Genomic DNA, 21526 nt, shown 5'->3' with positions numbered 1-21526 from the left:
CTGTACTGCATTACATAATATTTTAAGTTGTAAAACCATGTCTAAAATATTAGAATGAGACCTTTTGACTAAATATAAAAATTATTTAAAACACTTAAATGGTAATAAAAATAAGAAAGTTCATGATCTTTGTGATAACGTCAGACTTGAAAAGTGACTAAGTGGTGTGTCTCATGATCCTACCTTTCTTAGCTCCATGACCACAGTGAGGAAACACCACCTACTTTCAATTTGCTCTATGTTCACACATGGTCAGAAATATGAGCTCCTATCTACCCATTAACCATTTTCTATATCACCCACTCAATTACCGCCCAAAACACCAATCACATTCCCTCATCTACTTACACACCACGCTGTGACTCACAAATAAACAGTTACCTATACACAAAATCCTCCTCATTTGGATTCAGACTCCTATCTCTTTGCAGTCCTGCTATCTTTGCATTTATTTACAAAACAAATATAGATTAGAAATCATGTTACAAACTACAAAGGTCAAGTCAATGCCAAAAGCCATAACAGAACAAAATGTCAGAATCATGGCAGATATTTAAACCTGCCTAACTACCACTGAAGTCCTACAGATGCCAACCTAGCCATGATCTCTCAGTACAGTGTTCCCTCGATTTTCGCGGGTTCAAACTTCGCGAATAGCCTATACCACGGTTTTTCAAAAAATATTAATTAAAAAATACTTTGTGTTTTTTTCCTATACCACGGTTTTTCCCGCCCGATGATGTCATACATCATCGCCAAACTAATATTTTTTGCAAATAAATAACAAAAAAATAATTATTGTCAATAAATAATTATGTTTATAAATATCAAGATCACTAAGTGTCTTATTCAGTGGTGAGTACCAGTAATAATGGTGAGTAAATGGTTGTTAAGGGAATGGGAAATGGTAATTTAGGGGTTTAAAGTGTTAAGGGATGGCTTGTGATACTGTCGATAGCCAAAAATGGTGTATTTACTTCTGCAGCTCTACTTCGCGGAAATTTGACTTTCGCGGGCGGTCTCGGAACGCATCCCCCGCGAAACTCGAGGGAACACTGTATACACAAACAACAATAGCTCAAAATGAGGAAAAGATTGAAAAAATTAATTCACTTTCCCACATGCTCCCAAAGATTAATCTAGAAAAATGCTGCATGTCTAGCATAGTTTTGAGAATGTCTCTGGTATGGTATCTGTTGTCTGTTTTCCAGGAGCTGCTAGTATTCTGGAGTGTGGCTTGGATTATTTTAGTGTATTTTTCTTGTCTCATTTTCTTCCTGTCATATATTGCTTTGTATTTCTAGGCAGTTTTGGTGGAGAAACATTTATTTTGCTATGGCTTTTTTCTTCATTACTTTGTGTTTCTTGCAATGGTTTGAATACATGAAATAGGAGTGGATCTGGTACAGGTTTTGCTCTGGACTTCCGAAAGTCATTCAATAATAAAATGTGGAAAAATGACTAAATTTAGCCATTTAGAGTTATGGTTAGAGAAGTTTGATGGAGCCCCTATCATTTGGACTAATAGATTTCCTAATTAGAAAAATGATGTAAGAAGCAGGACTTGTCTTCCTTCTCCTATTTGGCAATATCTTTTTTGCCTTGAATATTGTTATTTGAATTGAGGACTCGGTTTGTTATTTTTTGCTCTCTTTTTGATATTAGTTTAGGATAGGTTTCCCCAAATTAAGGTGCTTTGCATTATTTTTTCAACTTTACAACTAAGAGTTTTGCCTACTTTTCCCCAGTTTTCTTAATTCTTTAAGATTGTATTATTTCTGGTATGCTTGCTTTGTTCAGAATTCTTCTCATTTATCTTATTATGCTTTTAAGTATTGCTCCTTTTCATTTGTTGCCCAGTAATGTGTATAAATGCAAGTAAAATCTAACCAATAAGCCAAATTCCTTTGCAATTTTCTTTCTTTGATACTGTATGGAATCAAGATTAAAGATGTACTGCCTAGTTGTAGGTTTTACTGGTGTACGGTCAATAAGAGGAAAGTTATATTCATTTTAAAAATGTGTATGGCACTCCTTGAAGAAAAAGATTCATATAGAATTCTTGAAGCCTTACCACATCTAATCTAATTTAATTCTACAATTCTTTCTGATTGAAATCCCAGAGGGATGTATTCATCCTTACTAATCATAACTGTTCAATGTTCTGATATTGTGAGCTGATTAAACTTCATTCCTGTGTTCTTATAGAGAGACACTATTTATTTATTTATTTATTGATTGATTGATTGATTTGATTTGTATGCCGCCCCTCTCCGAAGACTCGGGGCGGCTAACAACAATAAAGAAAGCGATGTAACAAATCTAATATTAAAAAATAATCTAAAAAACCCCAATTTAAGAGACCAATCATACAAACAAGCATACCATATATAAATTCTATAAGCCTAGGGGGAAGGGAAAAATTTCAATTCCCCCATGCCTGACGACAGAGGTGGGTTTTAAGGAGCTTGCGAAAGGCAAGGAGGGTGGGGGCAACTCTGATATCTGGGGGGAGCTGGTTCCAGAGGGTTGGGGCCGCCACAGAGAAGGCTCTTCTCCTGGGTCCCGCCAAATGACATTGTTTAGTCGACGGGACCCGGAGAAGGCCAACTCTGTGGGACCTGACCTGCTATACAGCTTTTCAATTGGTTTGTCATTTTCTGTAGGCTTTGCTTGAAGAATCAGTTTTTCTATTTTTCAGAAATAAAAGATCTGATAAAATTTATAAGCTAAGAAAAGTATCATAAAGCTATGAACAGTACCAGATGAAATTACTCAGCTCTAGGCCAAGATCACAATATGGATAGAGCGAGCTAGTCTGTCCTTGCATCTCAAGATAATTTTATTTGCTGCTTAGCCAGAGCCTAATGGCACCCAATTTCTGCCCACAAATCATACTGAGCTTAGATGCAATCTTGCTTTAAAAATGTTGTGGTTATAATAATAGTACTGCTAAATTATCTCTAGCTTCAAATGCTACATCCCTTTGCCAAGGATATGAAACAATGCTTAAGCCCATCAAAGCGAGTGTTTCTTTCTCATGACCACAGCTTCCCCATGACGTATCAGTTTCAGTGGAACAACTGAACTGTGGGAGGATTACAGTGTGTGACAGAGGTATCATTTTCATATGAACTTGAACTAAAGTTATTCAATGGCTTTGTGATTTGGTTAAATAAAGATAGAACTGATCAGATATTAAAGTACTTTGACCTTTAAACCATATACATGGACCCCCCCACACACACTCTTTTCGTCCTTTTGCTGTTCAGGAGCGCACAGGTGGGTGGCAAGGGGCTGGGGGAAGGTGTGCATGACAGTGAGGCATGACACCAGCACAATGGGGGTGGCTGGTTGGCAAGGCATGGGCTGAGTGCAGTGGGACCGAAGGAAAATGTAGGATGGTGTGTGAGTGGTTGTGAGGTACGGGCCAAGAGCAGTGTGTATGAGGTCTACAAGTGACGGTTGTTGACTGTTGTTGTGGGGATTTTACCCAGTAAAGTATTGGGTAAAATCTACTGTTAGGCGCATAAGGGTGCAAAAAACCCCAGGGCTGCAATGCAGCAAGGAGACCTAAAGTCATGTCCAGGATGGTACCCTCTGCAGAGGGAAGGCAGGCGGGGACAATGAAGGTCATATCGGGGGAGGAGGGATGTGCAGGGCTGGCAGGTTTTTATTATTATTATTATTATTATTATTATTATTATTATTATTATTAAAATTAATTTTTATTACAACAAACAAACAAACAAAAAAATCTTAAAGAAAAAGTGCCCAACATCAATAAACCCCACCACCATTTAGGGGGTTAAATTATTTACAATAAATTTCAATTTCTTCCTTGGCTCCGGTTTACATTTCTTTACATACAAAAAGTGATTGGAATTTATTTTTCACATTGTCGTCATAAATTCTACTTAAGATATAATTTTTCACCTTATTCCATCGTGCCATCAGCTTCTCCAATTTATTTTCATCAAAGTTATTTAATCTTATTTCCATAATTTGAAAGTGGATGTAGTCCACCATATACCAGTACCAATTCTGGATTGTCCATTTATTACTATCCTTCCACCCTAGTACCACTACTGCTTGAGCGCTTTCCCAAGCTGCTGTTTTGATTTCTGCAGGGCTGGCAGCTGTAAATGCAGACTGGGTCGAATTTTTATGACATGACCGCAAAGGTGCTGCAATGGTTGTAAGTTCAAGGATTGGTCACAAGTCCATTTTTTCAGCACTATTGCAACTTTAAACACTAAACAAATGGATGTTGAGAAAACTACCTAAAGTACATATTAGTAGATTTTTAGAGAACTGACTTGTTGTAAAGATTTATAATTTAAGATGGTGAGTTGCATGATTCACAGACACTTATTAGTATAGCAATAGGTAAAATTAAATCTATTCTCTCTGGTTCATTAGTTGTGTTACATGTGGCCAACAGTGTAATTCATTCTGACTTTAATTATTATGTACATTTTTATGGGTAGATTTAAATACTTTACTGGGTAAAATTGCTTTGCATCTGGTCTCTCACAGTTCAGAAGTTTCTTTATTTATTCCCATGCTACTGTTTGGATGGATTTAGAATTGATAAAGACCAAAACAAACATGACAATTGCTAAAGGAAAGCCCCCAGTAACAAGCTGTGACAGTCAGCGATGTGTATTCACATGTATATCCATTCAAGGTAGCTGCTCTATTTTGCTGCTTTAACATGGTTTCATATACATTAAGGGAATCAGTATTTCAAAAATGTTTGAAAAGCAAATGATTAGGGAGTCTCAACAGTCATTAATGTAATTAATAATCAGTGGTTACTTACCATTGAATGGATTGATCTTTTTAGCAATTCGTGAAATGATGGATTCCTTGAGTTCTCTCTTCTTTACACACTGAATCCCCAGGTTCTGAAAACTATAGAAAATATATTTGACAGTTAGATACTTAAAATAAATATAAAAATGACACAACTATAGGGACTCTACCATATCGGTAGCAAAATGAATCATGGAATTTTAAATCTGACAAATATTTTACATTAAAAAGACTTGATGAAATCCCGCCTAAGCCTAAAACAGTTGCCATCATAATAATTTGCCTGTTATTATCCACTTTCAAACATTTAAATGCCACATGAAAAGAGACCTAATTTTCTTTTTAAAAAAATAAGCGACAAAGAGCAAGAACAGAAGCAGCCATAACAAGAGCTATGCTAAATTATATCAAAGGTCCATCTAGTTAGGGATAGGAAAGTTACAATCTGTTTGTGATAAAAATCAGCAAAAGCCCTCAAAAAGCATTTGAGATTAGAGTGTCTCACTCTAATTATTTATTTATATAGCCACCCATTATACAAGACACATAGTTCTGGGCAGTCTGTAATTAAGATATAAAATAATAAACATGTCTAACATAGTCATATTAAGTGCATACAGAGACACACACACACATGCAATTCAATCACCAAGGGAGCTACCTCAAAATCTCACCAGTCCCTGAGACTTTCATATCTTGAGGAACTTCTGGAATATAAGGAGGGAAGAAGCTGACTTATGAGGGGAGAGAGGGTTGGAATGGGGAGAATGTTCCATTCGGCAGATACCATGGAGACACACCTCCTTGGGCTTCATTAACTGATGGGACCCATAGCATGCCTTGGATCTGATGGGACAGACAGGAAGAGGTGGTCCCTCAGATAACTCAGATATGAAGGATTTTAAAGGTCAAACTCAGCCACAAATTAGCCTCAGATGTATTGCTAAAAGGAACAAGCTCAGATATGTGACATAAAACTAAATATCCATATCTCCTTATGTGAACATTGGATTCTAATTCCCATCAGGGCATTACAGTTCTTTAGAAAGAAAGACTTCAGGAATAAGATGAAACTGGCATTTTGTCAGCATATCATCTATTTAATGAAAGACATGTTTTGCTTCTCCTTCTTTCTATGTTTTGTTCAAAACCCAAACAATGACTTGTAGATATTATAGTTAGTTAGTTAGTTAGTTAGCTAGCTAGTTAGTTAGTTAGTTAGTTAGTTAGTTAGTTAGTTTATTTGGATTTATATGACAGCCCTCTCTAAAGACTCGGGATGGCTTATAAAACATAAAGAAGAAGAACAATACAATATAATTGTCTAAATCCAATTAATTTAAAACTAAGTGTACTAATCTATAAAAACCACTATTATTAGAAAACCAATCATACCCACTCAGACAACAATCATATGTAACATTCATCGGTCAGGGGCTAAGGTCTAATCGCTCCAAGCCTGGCCACATAAATGAGATTAAGACTCTTGTGGAAAATTATACAAGTGACATTGTCTAGTTGATGGGACCTGGAGAAGACTGACTCTGTGGGACTTCACCGGTCACTAGGATTTATGCGACAGAAGGCGGTCCCATAGGTAATCTGCCCTGATGCCATGTAGGGCTTTATAGGTCATTACCAACACTTTGAATTGCATCTGGAAACCAATCAGCAACCAATGCAGTCCATGGAGTGTTGGAGAAACATGGGCATATCTAGGAAGGCCTATGACTGCATGCACGACTGCATTTTGCATGATTTCTAGTTTTCAAACGCTCTTCAAAGGTAGCCCCATGTAGAGAGCATTGCAGTAGCCAAATCTCGAGGTGATAAGGGCATGAGTGACTGTGAATAGAGATTCCCTGTCCAAATAGGGCCACAACTGATGCACCAGGTGAACCTGGGCAAATGCCCCTTTGCCACAGCCGAAAGATGCTGTTCTAAAGACAGCTGTGGATCGAGGAGGACTGCCAAGTTGCGGACCCTCTCTGAAAGGGTCAAAAGTTCCCCTGCAGAGTGATGGACGGACAAATGAAAGTGTCCTTGGGAGGCAGAACCCACAGCCACGCCGTCTTGTCGGGGTTGAGTTTGAGCCTGTTAACTTCCATCCAAACCTTAACAGCCTTCAGACACCAGCACATCACTGAGTGGACAAGGGATGGAAATATATAGCTGAGTATCATCAGCATACTGATGGTAACTCATTCCATGCCCTCGGATGATCTCACCCAGCGGTTTCATGTAGATATTAAACAGCAGGGGGGAGAGGACCGACCCTGAAAACCCCCACTAGGGAGGGACCTAGGAGTCAACCTCTGACCCCCTACCAACATAGACTGTGACTGACCAGAGAGGTAGGAGAACCACCACAAAATGGAGCCTCCCACTCCTAACCCCTTCAGTCAGTGCAAAAGGATACCATGGTCGATGGTATTGAAAGCTGCTGAGAGGTCAAGAAGCACCAGGTTAGAGGATAAACCCCTATTCCAGACCAGCCAGAGATCATCCATCAGCGCGACCAAAGCAGTTTCTGTGCTGTAGCTGGGCCTGAACCCTGACTGTTGAGGGACCAGATAATTGGCTTCGTCCAAGGACCGTTGGAGTTGGAGAGACACCACCTTCACAACAGCCTTCCCCATAAAGTGAAGGTTAGAGACTGGATGATAATTATTGAATAAGCTGGGTCCAGGGAAGGCTTCTTGAGAAGGGGGCACATAAGTGCCTCCTTGTAGGGAGCTGGAAAGGACCCCTCTCTCAAGGAAGCGTTGACAATCTTCTAGACCCAGCTCCATATCACCTCCCTGCTGGCCGAAACCAGTCAGGAGGGACATAGGTCCAACAAACAGGTGGTGCAAGGGTTCGTCACACACACACACACACACACACACATGTTAAGGAGGGAGCGAGTCACCATAAACATGGCAGCTGGGCAGGATTCTCCAGATGCAATCAGGGCAACATTATATGCATTTCATCCCTGGAGTTCCTCAGTGAACCAAGGAGATCTCCAGGGTCTACTGCCACAGAGAGGTCACAGAGAGGTCACAAATTCATGTTTAGTGACCACAATTACGACTGACAATTTGGTTGATAAGTGAAATTGTGACTGTGCTTATGATCTTACATTATTGTTATTGTTGTTGTTGTTTTGTTGTTATTGTTATTTTGCTTGACAGACCTTTCAAGATAATAAATGTGAGGATTGGTTGTAAAATTACTTTTTTCATCATCATTATAACTGTGAATGGTAATTAAACAAGACAGTTACTAAACAAGGACTACCTGTAACTTCTTTGACAGCTTAGGATAGTAAAGACTGAATATCCACTGCCATCATTTCAAGATATTTGTATTTTCTGTCAAGGGACAATGAAAACTAATTTTCACCATTCAAAGTGGAAAAAGACACAAAACTATTGGTATACTGCAAATATCTCATTCAATTTCTGAAAGCAGCAGGTGAGGGTAAACAGATTTCTCCCATTCAATAAAGCATCTGCTACACCGATCCCTTTCTAGTACTACCCCTTTTACAATATGACCCTTGTACAAAAGGTAAAAGACAAGTTGCCAGTGGGAATGTGAAACACATAATTACAATTATAATTTAATAATTAATATAATTATAAATTTAACTAACCAGTGCATACAAAACATTCACCAGACCAATCCTTGAATACAGCTCATCTGTCTGGAACCCACACTGCATTTCCGACATAAGTACATTAGAAAGTGTCCAGAGATACTTCACTAGAAGAGCTCTCCACTCCTCTACTCACAACAGAATACCTTATGCAACCAGACTTGAAATCCTAGACTTAGAAACCTTAGAACTATATCGCCTTCAGCATGACCTAATAACAACTCATAAAATAAGATAAAATTATCTGCTACAACGTCCTACCTGTCACCGACTACTTAAGCTTCATCCACAACAATACAGGTGCACACAACAGATACTAACTCAGCCCCAAACATGACTGTGGAAAATACAGGCTTTAGCAACAGTGGTTAATGCCTGGAACTCACTACCTGACTCTGTGGTTTCATCACCAAACCCCAAAAACTTTATGCTTAGATTGTCCACTGTTGACCTTACCCAATTTCTAAGAGGTCATTAAGGAGCTTGCATAAGCGCACCAGCGTGCTTACTGTCCAGTTGTTTGCTTGCCTTTATTTATTTATTTATTTATTTATTTATTTATTTATTTGTTTGTTTGTTTGTTTGTTTGTTTATTGTATTGTATTGTATTGTATTGTATTGTATTGTATTGTATTGTATTGTATTGTATTGTATTTCTATGCCGCCCAACTCCTGAAGGACTCTGCACGGCTTACAACAGGATATAAAATACATTTAAAAACATCATAAAAGATTAAGAAAAAAAAGTTTAAAAATCACATACATACATATCATTCCAGGCCAGACCTCGTAAAATTGCAAGATCAATGGCCCCAAGTCTGCCAGAAAAGTCAGGTCTTAAATGCTTTCCGAAAGGTCAATAGAGTGGGAGCAGTTCAGATCTCAGATGGTAATTGTTCCCTCTTATCAGTACTCATCTTATATATATATAAAATGTTATATCTACGTATATTACAAATACAGTGGTACCTCTAAAGAACGCCTCTACTTAAGAACTTTTCTAAATAAGAACCAGGTGTTCAAGATTTTTTTTGCCTCTTCTTAAGAACCATTTTCTAGTTAAGAACTTGAACTCGGAAAAATTTCCCAGGAAATTTGAGAGCGGCACAAAGGCCCGATCAGTTTCCTGCCATTCCCCCTTTAATCCCAGCCATCTCGGGCTTTTCTGGGCTGCCAGAGGAGCCTTTCGGTGGCGGAGACAGCCTCGCGCCGGGTGTATGGGAGGCATGTGCTCCTCCTTGCCGCCTCAGAGTGCCTTTTTATTTCTTTTAAGCCTTAAAGTTTTGGATTTTTTTGATTCCCCTCCCCTCACCTTTTTTCCTTTGGCAGCGACTGTCTTCCTCCTCTTCTTCCTCCTACTCCCACCCAAATTCCGAGCTTTTATTTCTCTCCTAATGGGTTTGCACGCATTATTTTTTTTACACTGATTCCTATGGGAAAAATTGTTTCTACTTAAGAACGTTTCTACTTAAGAACCTGGCCACGGAGGGAATTAAGTTCTTAAGTAGAGGTACCACTGTACATACTTGACAAAATAAATAAATAAATAAAAAACAAAAACAAACACAAACAAACAAACAAATAAATGTGTAGTTCTTAATGGAAGGAATTATGCACTGGGGCACCCAAAATTTCTGTCTTAGGTCCAGTATTCTTCAATATCTTCATTAAATGATTTTGACAAGGGGATAGAAGGGGAAATTTCAAAATTTGCAGCAAGCTGGCAGGAATAGTCAACACTCTAGAAGATAGACTCAAGATACAGAAGGAATTTGACAGATTTGATCATTGGGCCCTATCTAATGAAATGAAACTCAATGGCTAGAAAAATAAGGGTCTCAATGTAAGAAGGACCAAACACACAGGTATAGAATAGATGGCACCTGGCTCAACAGTAGTAATTGTGATTTAAAAGGACAATCACTTAAATATTAGCTAGCAGTGCGCTGCAGCTATCAAAAAAGTCAACACAGTCATAGGCTGCATTAACCAAGGGATATAATCAAGTTCACGTGAAATATTAGTACCATTTTATAATGCCCTAGTAAGACCACCCTTGGAATATTTCATCCACTTTTGGTCACACAATATAAAGAGGATATTGAGACTCTAGAAAGTACAGAGATGAATTACAAAGATATTGAATATATGAAGAATGGTTGTGGAACTGTTAATCTAGGAAACCAGATTTGCTTAACAGCCACATAATTCACTTAATGGCCATATGATTTGCTTAATGATCGCAATAAAAACAGTTGTAAAATTGATCCAGTCACGTTTAACAACTGTGCTGCTTAGCAACTGAAATTCTGTTCCCAGTTGCAGTAGGTTGAGAACTGCCTGTAGAACTGGTTTGAACATCATGGAAATTTTAATTTAACAGGAGTAATGGGTCCCAGATTTTACTAAAAGCCAGGGATTTGGCTGATCAAGACGGAATCTAATATTCCATTGTCTGAAAATGCAGTGAGCAAAATAGGGTCTTAATAGATATGTAGAGAATTGCATCATAAAGTTCTTCAATCCCTAAGATCTATATTTTGTGCCTAGGAGGAAGTTCCCCAGAGTTTGGTGAAACAATTTTTTCTAAAATAAGCAGGCATATGATTGCAGTTATGGATTTTACATATCTCCCCTCATTTTCAAAGGAAAAAGGAACATTATCATAGCAGGTCTAAAGAGGCATGATATTGTATTTACTGTATTTTTCAGATTATAAGATGCACCAAGATGTATAAGACGCACCAAGATTTCAAAGAGATAAGTAAGAAAAAAGGGTTTTGTCCTCCCTGGCCCCCAGGAGCACTCTGTAAGTCTCCCAAAGCCTCTGCGCACCCCATTTTTTTTCAAAAACGGACCTGTTTTTCACCCATATTTTGCAAAATGCAAGGCAGACAGAGGGTTTGGGAAGCCTGCAGAGCACTCCTGTGGGCTGTTGGGAGGCAAAAATGTCACCATTTTTGTGAAAAATGGCCCATTTTTGCCCATTTCCCCCCACAAAATTTGGGGTGTTTTGCCTTCCCCCAGCCCCCAGGAGCACTCGGCAGGCCTCCCAAACTCTCTGCACACCCATTTTTCAGAAAAATGTAAGGGCAGGGCTTCTGGAGGCTAAAAAAAAGAGGCTGTATTCAGTGTATAAGATGCACTGACATTTCTACCCTCTTTTAGGGGGGGAAAGGTTGTGTCCTATACTCTTCACACCCAATTTTTGCAAAAAAACAGGCACATTTTTCACAAAAATGGGAGGTGGGGCGGAACCTCTGGAGGCTAAAAAAAAATGGATGTACTCGGTGTATAAGACGCACTGACATTTCTACCCTCTTTTATGGGGGGGGGGGGAAGGGTGTGTCCTATACTCTGAAAAATATGGGATTCCCACAGAGGGAAGTACATTTCTTCTCTAAGTTGCTAACAAAGAGTATAGCTGTTCATTTACCACCAGGTTTTTTTTTTTTAAAAAACCCACCAAGAATTAGTACAAATTTGTTTTTTTTTCTGACAGGGAGAGGAGTGATTCTGAATCATGTAGTTATGAGAAAAAAAATACTATGACCAGGCTACTTGTCTAGCAACAATAGCATCAGCTTTCTAATTTGCATGTAATGGTATCAGATCACAAGGCAGCTTTAAGGGACTCTCCCCACCTACTTCAGCAACCTGATTGTTTCCCACATGGAAAACCCATGACATCACTCCAGTTCAGGGAAGATGCAAAATAGGAATTAATACCAGATAATTGCTATATACGAAATCAGAACAGATTACAGAAGAGCCGAATCTTGCAAGCCAGCTATCCAAGTGCTGATTGATATTCCTGACGATTGGTAATTGCCATGTTATCTGGAGACACAGCAAAAGAAGCCTCTTAGAGCAAATGATTTATGAATCTCTGACTGGTTAATCTATCAGAAGAGACAATTCTACAACAGACAAACATGCAACCTTTTCCATACTCCAAATCTACATTTGTAAACTTAGAAACAAATCCCAGGTTGCTCAACTCTAGAAGCATGATTTTAATTGTGCTTTAGCGTGCCACAAGTTTACACACTGTAGAAATCATTTCATCCCATGTAAATTTGTACACAAAGAAAAAAAAGTAAAAACCACTAGTGATGTTTGTGATATCTCTGGGCAAAAGTTTTTATGAATAGCACACTTGAGTAAACATTTAGAACAGCAGTCATTGGCAATGAAGTCATCTGTGATACTGCTTGCAAGTGAAAAATTCCCAATCTCATTAAAACTTTCAGTTCAACCAGTTTTTTCTTTAAATGACAGCAATTTCAAATTGTATAATTTCTCTCTGAACTATTTTCTGTTGACTAATGTTGACTTTCAGAAAGCAGCTGAATGAGGAAGGGTATTATTTCACAGAAACTGTGGAAGTAATAAATCTTTCATCTCATTTGGCAAGGAGGGATTTGATGAATCAATGAAAGGTAGAGAGCAATTGGCCACCAGAAATGCAGTTAACTCTTCAAATGCAGTTCAATTACATCTGAAAATCATGCAGGAGTGTAAGGATGTCCTTTGGGGGCCCTTACAATGCTGTCTGGTGGCCTTCTCTGTGGCAGCCCCGGCCCTCTGGAATCAACTCCCCCCGGAGATTTGAACTGCCCCTACCATCCTTGTCTTCCATAAAATGTTGAAGACTCACCTTTGCCGCCAGGCGTGGGGGGATTAATCTCTCCCCTCCTTTTTTCGCTGACCTTTATTATGTTTATGTTCAGTTGGATTGAGTGTGTATGATTGTGTAGTAGATAAGTTTTTTATAACAATGAATTTTTAAATTAGTTTTTTAAATTTTTTAACATTAGGTTTGTATTTATATTGTATGGCTGTTATGTTGTGAGCCGCCCCGAGTCTTCGGAGAGGGGCAGCATACAAATCTAATATATTATTATTATTATTATTATTATTATTATTATTATTATTATTATTATTATTATTATGTGATCTTTGAAAAAATACAGCAAAACATTTGAGAAAGTCTTCCATTAAATTTTGGTAGAGAATATAGTAAAATTAGAACAGGATTACCCTAACATTAACCAAATAAAGATATGGTTGACCAATGATATCTAATAAATGTATGTCAATGATTCTGCATCAAGATTGAAAGCAGTAACCATCCCATACTACTGTTCTGCATTCTACATAGAAGGCCCTGTTTTATTCATATTTATCAGTGTCTTGGATGAGGGGTTTAAAAGCACAATTATCAAGCTTGCAGACAGTACAAAGGCAAGAGGAAAAGTTGACATCTTAGAAAAAGTATTAGTATCCGGGGGGGATCATAGTGAGCTGAAAAACTGAGTAGAAACCAACAAGCTCAATTTCAACAGAAAGAAATATAAAGTCCTTCTCTTGGATAAGAAAATCTAAGACGTGAGTAGATAAATCATATGGAGCAACTATATATGACAGAAAGTTTTAAGTATCTTAGTGGATCACAAGCAGGATATTGAATGGTGTGATGCATCTGTGAAAAAGTGAGTGCAATTCAAGACAACATCAACAGAAATATAGAGGTCAGGATGAAGAGGAGTCATTCTAATTGGAATTGGTCAGACCAACCTACAATATTTTATCCAGTATCAAACTTGGCACCTTTATGAATGGCACTGGCAAACTGGAGCATGTCCAAAGGATAGCAACCAAGATAATAACAGGCCTAGAGTTAAAACAAAACTGATGAGGAATAGTTGGAGGCAGTGTTCCCTCTAATTTTTTTTGAGGGTGGGCGGAAAAGTATAGTGTCTGAGCGGCAGTCCCTTCGGGACTGGGCAGCACAGAAATAATAAATAAATAAATGAACAAACAAACAAACAAACAAATAAAAAACCCACCCTGTTTTGCCTCAGAGAATTTCAAAATAAAATACTGTACTGTGTGTCTATAACAGTGAGCTCATAATAGGGCAACTCTATCAATATCAAAATGCCACTTAAATAGTTGAGCTAGTTTCAAACTAGATTTTGATTTTCTTTCTCTCTTCCTTACTCCCATTCTTTTTCTTTTTCTTTTCCTTCCTCTCTTTTTTCTATCTGTTTCTCTCTCTTCCTCTCTCTCTCCTTCCCTCTCACTCTTTCCCTCTCGGCTTCTGGGCAGGTTTAGAAAACTCTGAGTTGATGATGATTTTTAAGTGAGCGATTGCTCACTGCTCAGCTTAGAGGGAACTATGGTTGGAGGCATTGAATGTTTAACCTGAAGGACCATGGGGAGATATGACAGCTGCTTTCAAGTACAGTGGTACCTCTACTTACAAACTTAATTCATTTTGTGACCAGCTTCTTAAGTAGAAAAGTTTGTAAGAAGAAGCAATTTTTCCCATAGGAATCAATGTAAATGCAAATAATGTGTGCGATTGGGGAAACCTCAGGGACTGCCTTCTGCTGCACGAATGACAGCGACCAGTTAGGTCCCACAGACTGGATCTTCTCCGGGTCCCGTCAACTAAGCAATGTCGCCTGGCAGGACCCAGGGGAAGAGCCTTCTCTGTGGCGGCCCCAGCCCTCTAGAACCAACTCCTCCCAGAGATTAGGACTGCCCCTGCCCTCCTTGCCTTTCGTAAACAACTTAAAACCCACCTCTGCCGCCAGGCATGGGGGAATTGAGATACTCTTTCCCCCTAGGCCTTTACAATTCTATGCATGGTATGTATGTATGTATGTATGGTTGGTTTTTATATTAATGGATTTTTAATCATTTCTAATACCAAATTACTATTGTACATTGTTTTATTGTCGCTGTTAGCCGCCCCAAGTCTCCGGAGAGGGGTGGCATACAAATCCAATCAATCAATCAATCAATCAATCAATCAATCAATCAATCAATAAAAAAAACAAACTGCAGGAAGGGTGGAAGCCCTGTTTCCTCCTAGGAGATTCCTAGAGAGACCCCACAGAGGCTTCTCCCCACCTTTTCCAGTTACAGTTTCAGAGGCTCGGGTTTGTAAGTAGAAAATGGTTCTTGGGAAGAGGTAAAAAAATCTTGAACACCTGGTTCTTATCTAGAAAAGTTCATAAGTAGAGGCGTTCTTAGGTAGAGGTAACACTGTATTTGAGGAGCTGCCAAACATAAGACAAGAAAAAAATGAGAAGGAAGCAGATTTCATTTGGGCATTAGAAATAATTTTCTAATGAGAAACTGTTCAGCACTGGAATTTGTTTGCCTCAGAAGATAGTAGAAGTATTTAAGCATGGAGAGCCATGAAGTAGAAACAATGTAGTAGTGGATTACAATACTGGCCAGGGGTTAGTCTCCAAGGTCTCTTCTAATCCTTCCAATCTATAATTATTAGTCCTTCAGCATTTGATACTATATCATATATAAATATCATAAGAAAATGAACCGAAAAGAAAAACACCAGATCTTTCAGGCAAGACATTTCAGCATTTGCACATTAGTACAACAGAAATGTAAAAATTTGTATTTGTATTTGTATTTATTAGATTTGTATGCTGCCCCTCTCCGAAGACTCGGGGCGGCTAACAACAATATAAAAAGACAATGTAAACAAATCTAATATTAAAACAATCTAAAAAACCCCAATTTAAAGAACCACTCATACATACAAGCATACCATGTATAAATTCTATAAGCCTAGGGGAAGGGAAATTTCAATTCCCCCATGCCTGATGACAGAGGTGGGTTTTAAGGAGCTTGCGAAAGGCAAGGAGGGTGGGGGCAACTCTGATATCTGGGGGGAGCTGGTTCCAGAGGGTCGGGGCTGCCACAGAGAAGGCTCTTCTCCTGGGTCCCGCCAAACGACATTGCTTAGTCGACGGGACCTGCAGAAGGCCAACTCTGTGGGATCTAACCGGTCACTGGGATTTGTGCGGCAGAAGGTGGTCCCTGAGATATTCTGGTCCAATGCCATGAAGGGCTTTATAGATCATAACCAAAAATTGGCCTCAGCACTGCTCACTCAGCTGCTCCTGCCATAGTTTGGGATGTTTGTTAATTATCATCAGTGATGGGCCACCAAAAGTTTTACTACCATACTGTGGGCGTGGCTTATGCATTTTGTTTCAACATCTTTCAGTGCAAATTGGGTTCTCTGGGGTGGATCTCCAAATTTTGCTACCGGCATTCCTGACCGTACCTGTAAGAGCCCATCACTGATTATCATAATCTGTCGAAGTAGAAAGTACTGATAATTAAATAAGTATTAAGAAGTCAAGGAAAGAAAAGGGCTGCAATACTTCAACTAGCATCCAGTTCCCCATGGACATCCTTACTTAAAACAGGGCTACAAAAAGTGTGCTCCATCAGCATCTTTTCTGCAATCCTCAGAACAGTGAAATCAAAGTTTTACATATTTTAAAACAATTTTTGAGCTTTTCGAGTGAGTTCGGAAAAAATATCAGCGTCTCCTATGCCTTGAACAAAGTTGAAGCTTGTATCTCACTTTCCAAAAGGATATTGATCTTGCCTATTGTTATAGGACCACTCAACATAACATGCAAGAATGTGCAATAATTGTGAAACTGAAAAAAAGTTACTTCTGTTTCATATCACACATAACCACTCCCACTTACTTACCTCAAAACTCTACGCTCTGGCCCAAATTCAGCTTCATAGTAACCATTTTCACAATCCTTTCCAACCAGCTGGTGAGGATGCGGCCTATAGGGTTCATTCTTAGTTACCAATGTTATTCTAATTTTTACTTTCCCAAAGTAGTTCAAGATCTAAAAAGAAATGAAACACAAAGGGTGAGTATAATGTTAGAATTAAGCTCATAGAATGAAAGGTTATAAATTGCAAACTTTCCCAGAAATTAAACAAGCTACATTGTTTAACTTATCATTGAAACTAAAAGGTTGTAGAATTTTGGAAAACATGGAAGATCTTAGAATCGTAGAATTAGAACAGGTCATTAAAGTATAAGGTGTTACTGTATACTGTATTGGTCTACACCAGTGTTTCCCAACCTTGGCCACTTAAAGATATTTGGACTTCAACTCCCAAAATTCCCCAGCCAGCAAACGCTGGCTGGGGAATTCTGGGAGTTGAAGTCCAAATATCTTCAAGTGGCCAAGGTTGGGAAACACTGGTCTACATATCCTAGCTTTGCATGCTGCTGAGTTAATTCTTGTTGCCACCACCTATTTTAATAACCTTCTTGCTGATGATGGTTCAAAAGAAGGACAATACTTCCACAGTTTGTATGCTTTGCTAGCAGGTATAAAAGATAAAACAATTGAAATATATTCTAGAGTACCAACTCCTAACTTTGTAACTTTGATATGGATTCTGAACTAAGTGTGGGGAGACAGATCATTCAATCTCACAAGAGAGAAAGAAAATCAAATTTTAGCTTAAAATGAAAAGAGAAAAAGAGATAATGTAACAATTCATATTTACTTTAAATAGTTTTGTTCAAAATTACAATAGTGGAACAGATAAAAACATAAGATTTCTCAAATTACAGAAGTGATTACAATAGAAAATCGTACAGAAAAAAATAACATTCTGAATAGATTTCAAAATGATGTCGATCTACTTTTATTTAGAAGTTAATATATGTTGTAAACAAATGGCAGTGTGCATAAAGCAAAGAGGGACTGTGCTTGTGTAAAGACAGTAATGACTGAGAGAAAATATGACAGGAGTTAGCAAATATATGAAGATGTGTGATATTCATTATCAACTCAGAATGCAAGACATAATATAATGGCTTTATGTTAAAGACAGTAAAAGTTCTGAATGGTGTTACAATTACCAAGTGAAATAATAGGCTCTTTTTATCTGGATGTGTTCAAATGAAACACTTTGATCTGCATTGGCCAAGATATACAGTAACACCTAATACTGTAATGATCTGTTCCAATTCTACAATTCCTAGATCTTTCATGTTTTCCAAAGTTCTACAACCCTTTAGTTTCAATGTTAAGTCAAACAATGTAGCTTGCTTATCATATTTTTCAGAGTATAAAACACACCAGAATATAAGACGCACTTTAATTTTGGGGGAGGAAAATAGGGAAAACAATCTGCTTAGCAGATATTCATCTGGCTAGAATCCTTTGTCTGGTCAGTTTCAGCACATTATTTTTGTCAGGCCGAACTCTCTAACTCCTTCATGTGGAGTTAGAGAGTTCGGCCTGGCAATTTTATCCCTTGGTTAAGGCTTTTTTTTTTAAAAAAAAAAAACCTTATTTGGAGAGAGTAACAATGAAAGAGCTTGCAAGCCAGTAAGAGCTGGGAACATTGTTAGAACCTGGTTAGGGCTGGAAAGAAAAATTCTGAGCAAGTAGAGCAATGAAAGAAAATCTGCAAAGACCTAGGGCTTGGAAAACATTCTTTGCAGAGAATAACAATGAAAGATCTTGCAAGCCAGTAAGAGCTGGGAACATTATTAGCACCTGGTTAGGGCTGGAAAGAAACATTTGGAGCAAGTAAAACAATAAAAAAAACCTACAAAGACAGAGTTTGTAAAACACTACAGTGATCCCTCATTTTTCACGGGGGATGCGTTCCAATACCACCCATGAAAAACAAATTTCCGTGAATAGAGGAAATATTTTTTAATGTATTTAATGAGTATTTGGACTTTTAAAACCTACCCTTTGCATTAAACAGTCATTATATAATGTTTCTCAGCTAGAACTACATGTGATATCATACCAGTTTCTTTAATAGAGTACAGTAGTAAAGTAGAAGAATTTTATGAACTTTTAATGGATTTAAAATTTTAATGGATTTAATGGATTTAGAAACATAGAAACATAGAAGTCTGACGGCAGAAAAAGACCTCCTGGTCCATCTAGTCTGCCCTTATACTATTTTCTGTATTTTATGTTAGGATGGATATATGTTTATCCCATTTAAGGCCCCATTGAAAACCCGTGAAGTAGCGAATCCGCGAAAGATGAACCGTGAAGTAGCGAGGGATTACCTGTATTTACAGAGTGTAACAGTGCACAATAAATGCACAATACTTGTATAAATATAACAAATCTAGTTATCAAATCATAAATTCAAAACTTCATTTTTATCTTTTTCAAGGAAGAAGCCCAAAAGCGGTATCTAAACAGAAATAAATCTAGATAGAATTTTACCTTTTATCAAAGTAATCAGTTTTACCATCTTTGTTAATTCCCTGTAAAAATCTTAGCTTTTCCATTGTTCGGCGTTCTACTTTCTTGTAAAGGAAGCGCCCAATGATCGCTGCAATAAACATGGTTTTTCTCCTGAGAGTTGTGCTCTTTACTTCCACCACACAAAATTCCACCACATAAAGATCAGAATTTCTTCCTGACTCAGTTAGCTGATAAACTGAGATTATTGGAAAGTATGTCATACAACCTGTACAGTGGCATTCTCCAAGCTAGGCAACACCTAAATACCTTCCCAGCATATACCCTCTAGTCTAGCCTAGCCATACAATAGCTGAATTATGGACACTAAAGTCCACCTAACCTAGAGGATCCCTAGATTAGAGAAGGGTGTTGTAGAAATCATTACAAATATTATAGCTACAGAGATAGCCCAGGTGCGGCTGGAATGGACCTTATTTCTCCATTTTATTTTTCTGCTGGTGAGATGCAGGAATGGACAAGAAGGATTGCTAGTTGGAGAGTAGCCTAAGAGCAATAGTGTGGATGGAAGCTGGCGAGTCAGGATTTTCATCAGAAATTCAAATGTTGCTGAAAGAGGTTTTTTTTCCTTCCAGTCAAAGCTATGAAACACTCTGCTGTTTAAGTTAAATGACAGTGACTTTCCTTCCTTGATATAAGGAAATAAGGAAATAATGCTGAAACTCTGCCAACATCCTGACTGGCAATTGTTGGCACTGCTAGACTTTTCACTTTATATCTGACGGGTGGTTCTTGGATTTATCTTTTGGATTTACCTACTAGGATAAAAGATTCTGTATTCTATTTTAATTGGACCAAAGAGAGAGAGAGAGAGATTAGTCAATCCTTTTCTAGGTTTGCTTCAAAAGGCTCACTGTAATCTTTAAATTCTCACTGTCCCAGAGCTGAAGAATATTTCTTCTATTTTATAGAGGTAATACAAAATAAGAATCATAATGAAAATGGTGGTTTATTTTAGTATTTGTTTGTTTGTTTGTTGATTGATTGATTGATTATTGTATTTCTATGCTGCCCAACTCTCAAAGGATCTGGCCGGCTTACAACAGGATATAAAATACATTTTTAAACATCATAAAAGATTAAGAAAAGACAGTTTAAAAATCACACACATACATATCATTCAAGGCCGGACCTCGTAAGGAGATCAAAATTGTGTTATCCATAGTAGTGCAGTGGTTAGAATGCAGTATTGCAGGCTAATTCTGCTAACTGTCAGGAGTTCAATTCCCACCGGCTCAAGGTTGACTCAACCTTTCATCTTTCTGTGGTTGGTAAAATGATGGTCCAGATTGTTGATAGCAATATGCTGATTCTGTAAACCACTTAGAGAAGGCAATAAAGCACTATGAAGTGGTATGTAAGTGCTATTGCTATTTCTATCATTTATGTTGTTGTTGCTGCTGTTGCTGCTTCTGCTGCTGTTGTTATTATTGTTGTTGTTATTGTTGTTGTTGTTTTTATTGTACGTATCCATTGAAATGGTGCAATGTTTCTCAACTTTGAGAACTTTAAGAAGTTAGCTAGGAAATTATGGGAATTGAAGGCCACATTTATTAATGTTGCCAAGATTGAGAAATATGGACCAGTGTGTGATGTAATCATGATTTATTCAATAAATGATGGTTACACAAATCATGGCTTACCACTTACATGGCCAGAGTCCTGAACTCAGAGATCTTTCTTTCCCCTGCAGAACCGCAAATCTTTCTGCTTTTGTTAAGTTGCAAAAAAGCTATAGAACAGTTCAGTGGTGGATTGCTACTGGTTCACCCTGGTTCGGGTGAACCAGTAGCGGCAGCAGCAGGAGGCTCCGCCCACCCACCTGGACATCATCATATACACTCTGCGCATGTGCAGAAAGGTTGCACACATGCAAAGCACGCACAAATGCACTCCCATTCCTGAACCAGTAGCAAAGGTAAGTGAAACCACTACTGGAACAGTCCCTTTATAA

General features: G+C 38.1%; 1 protein-coding gene across 1 annotated transcript in view; it reads right to left on the bottom strand.

Moving 5' to 3' along the window:
* REL (REL proto-oncogene, NF-kB subunit) overlaps positions 1-21526 on the bottom strand; it is a 64493-nt gene that overhangs the window by 30065 nt on the left and 12902 nt on the right. Inside the window, exons 3-4 of the mRNA XM_070734785.1 lie at positions 17012-17160; positions 4826-4917 (exon numbers count right to left, since the gene is read on the bottom strand). Coding sequence (XP_070590886.1) covers positions 4826-4917; positions 17012-17160 — 241 coding nt within the window. The remainder of the gene's footprint in view (positions 1-4825; positions 4918-17011; positions 17161-21526) is intronic.

The sequence above is a fragment of the Erythrolamprus reginae genome, chromosome 1, assembly GCF_031021105.1.
Source record: "Erythrolamprus reginae isolate rEryReg1 chromosome 1, rEryReg1.hap1, whole genome shotgun sequence".
In the NCBI taxonomy this organism is placed as follows: domain Eukaryota; kingdom Metazoa; phylum Chordata; class Lepidosauria; order Squamata; family Dipsadidae; genus Erythrolamprus; species Erythrolamprus reginae.
The sequence above is the reverse complement of the archived record's forward strand: the minus strand, read 5'-3'. Positions and strand labels throughout refer to the sequence as shown.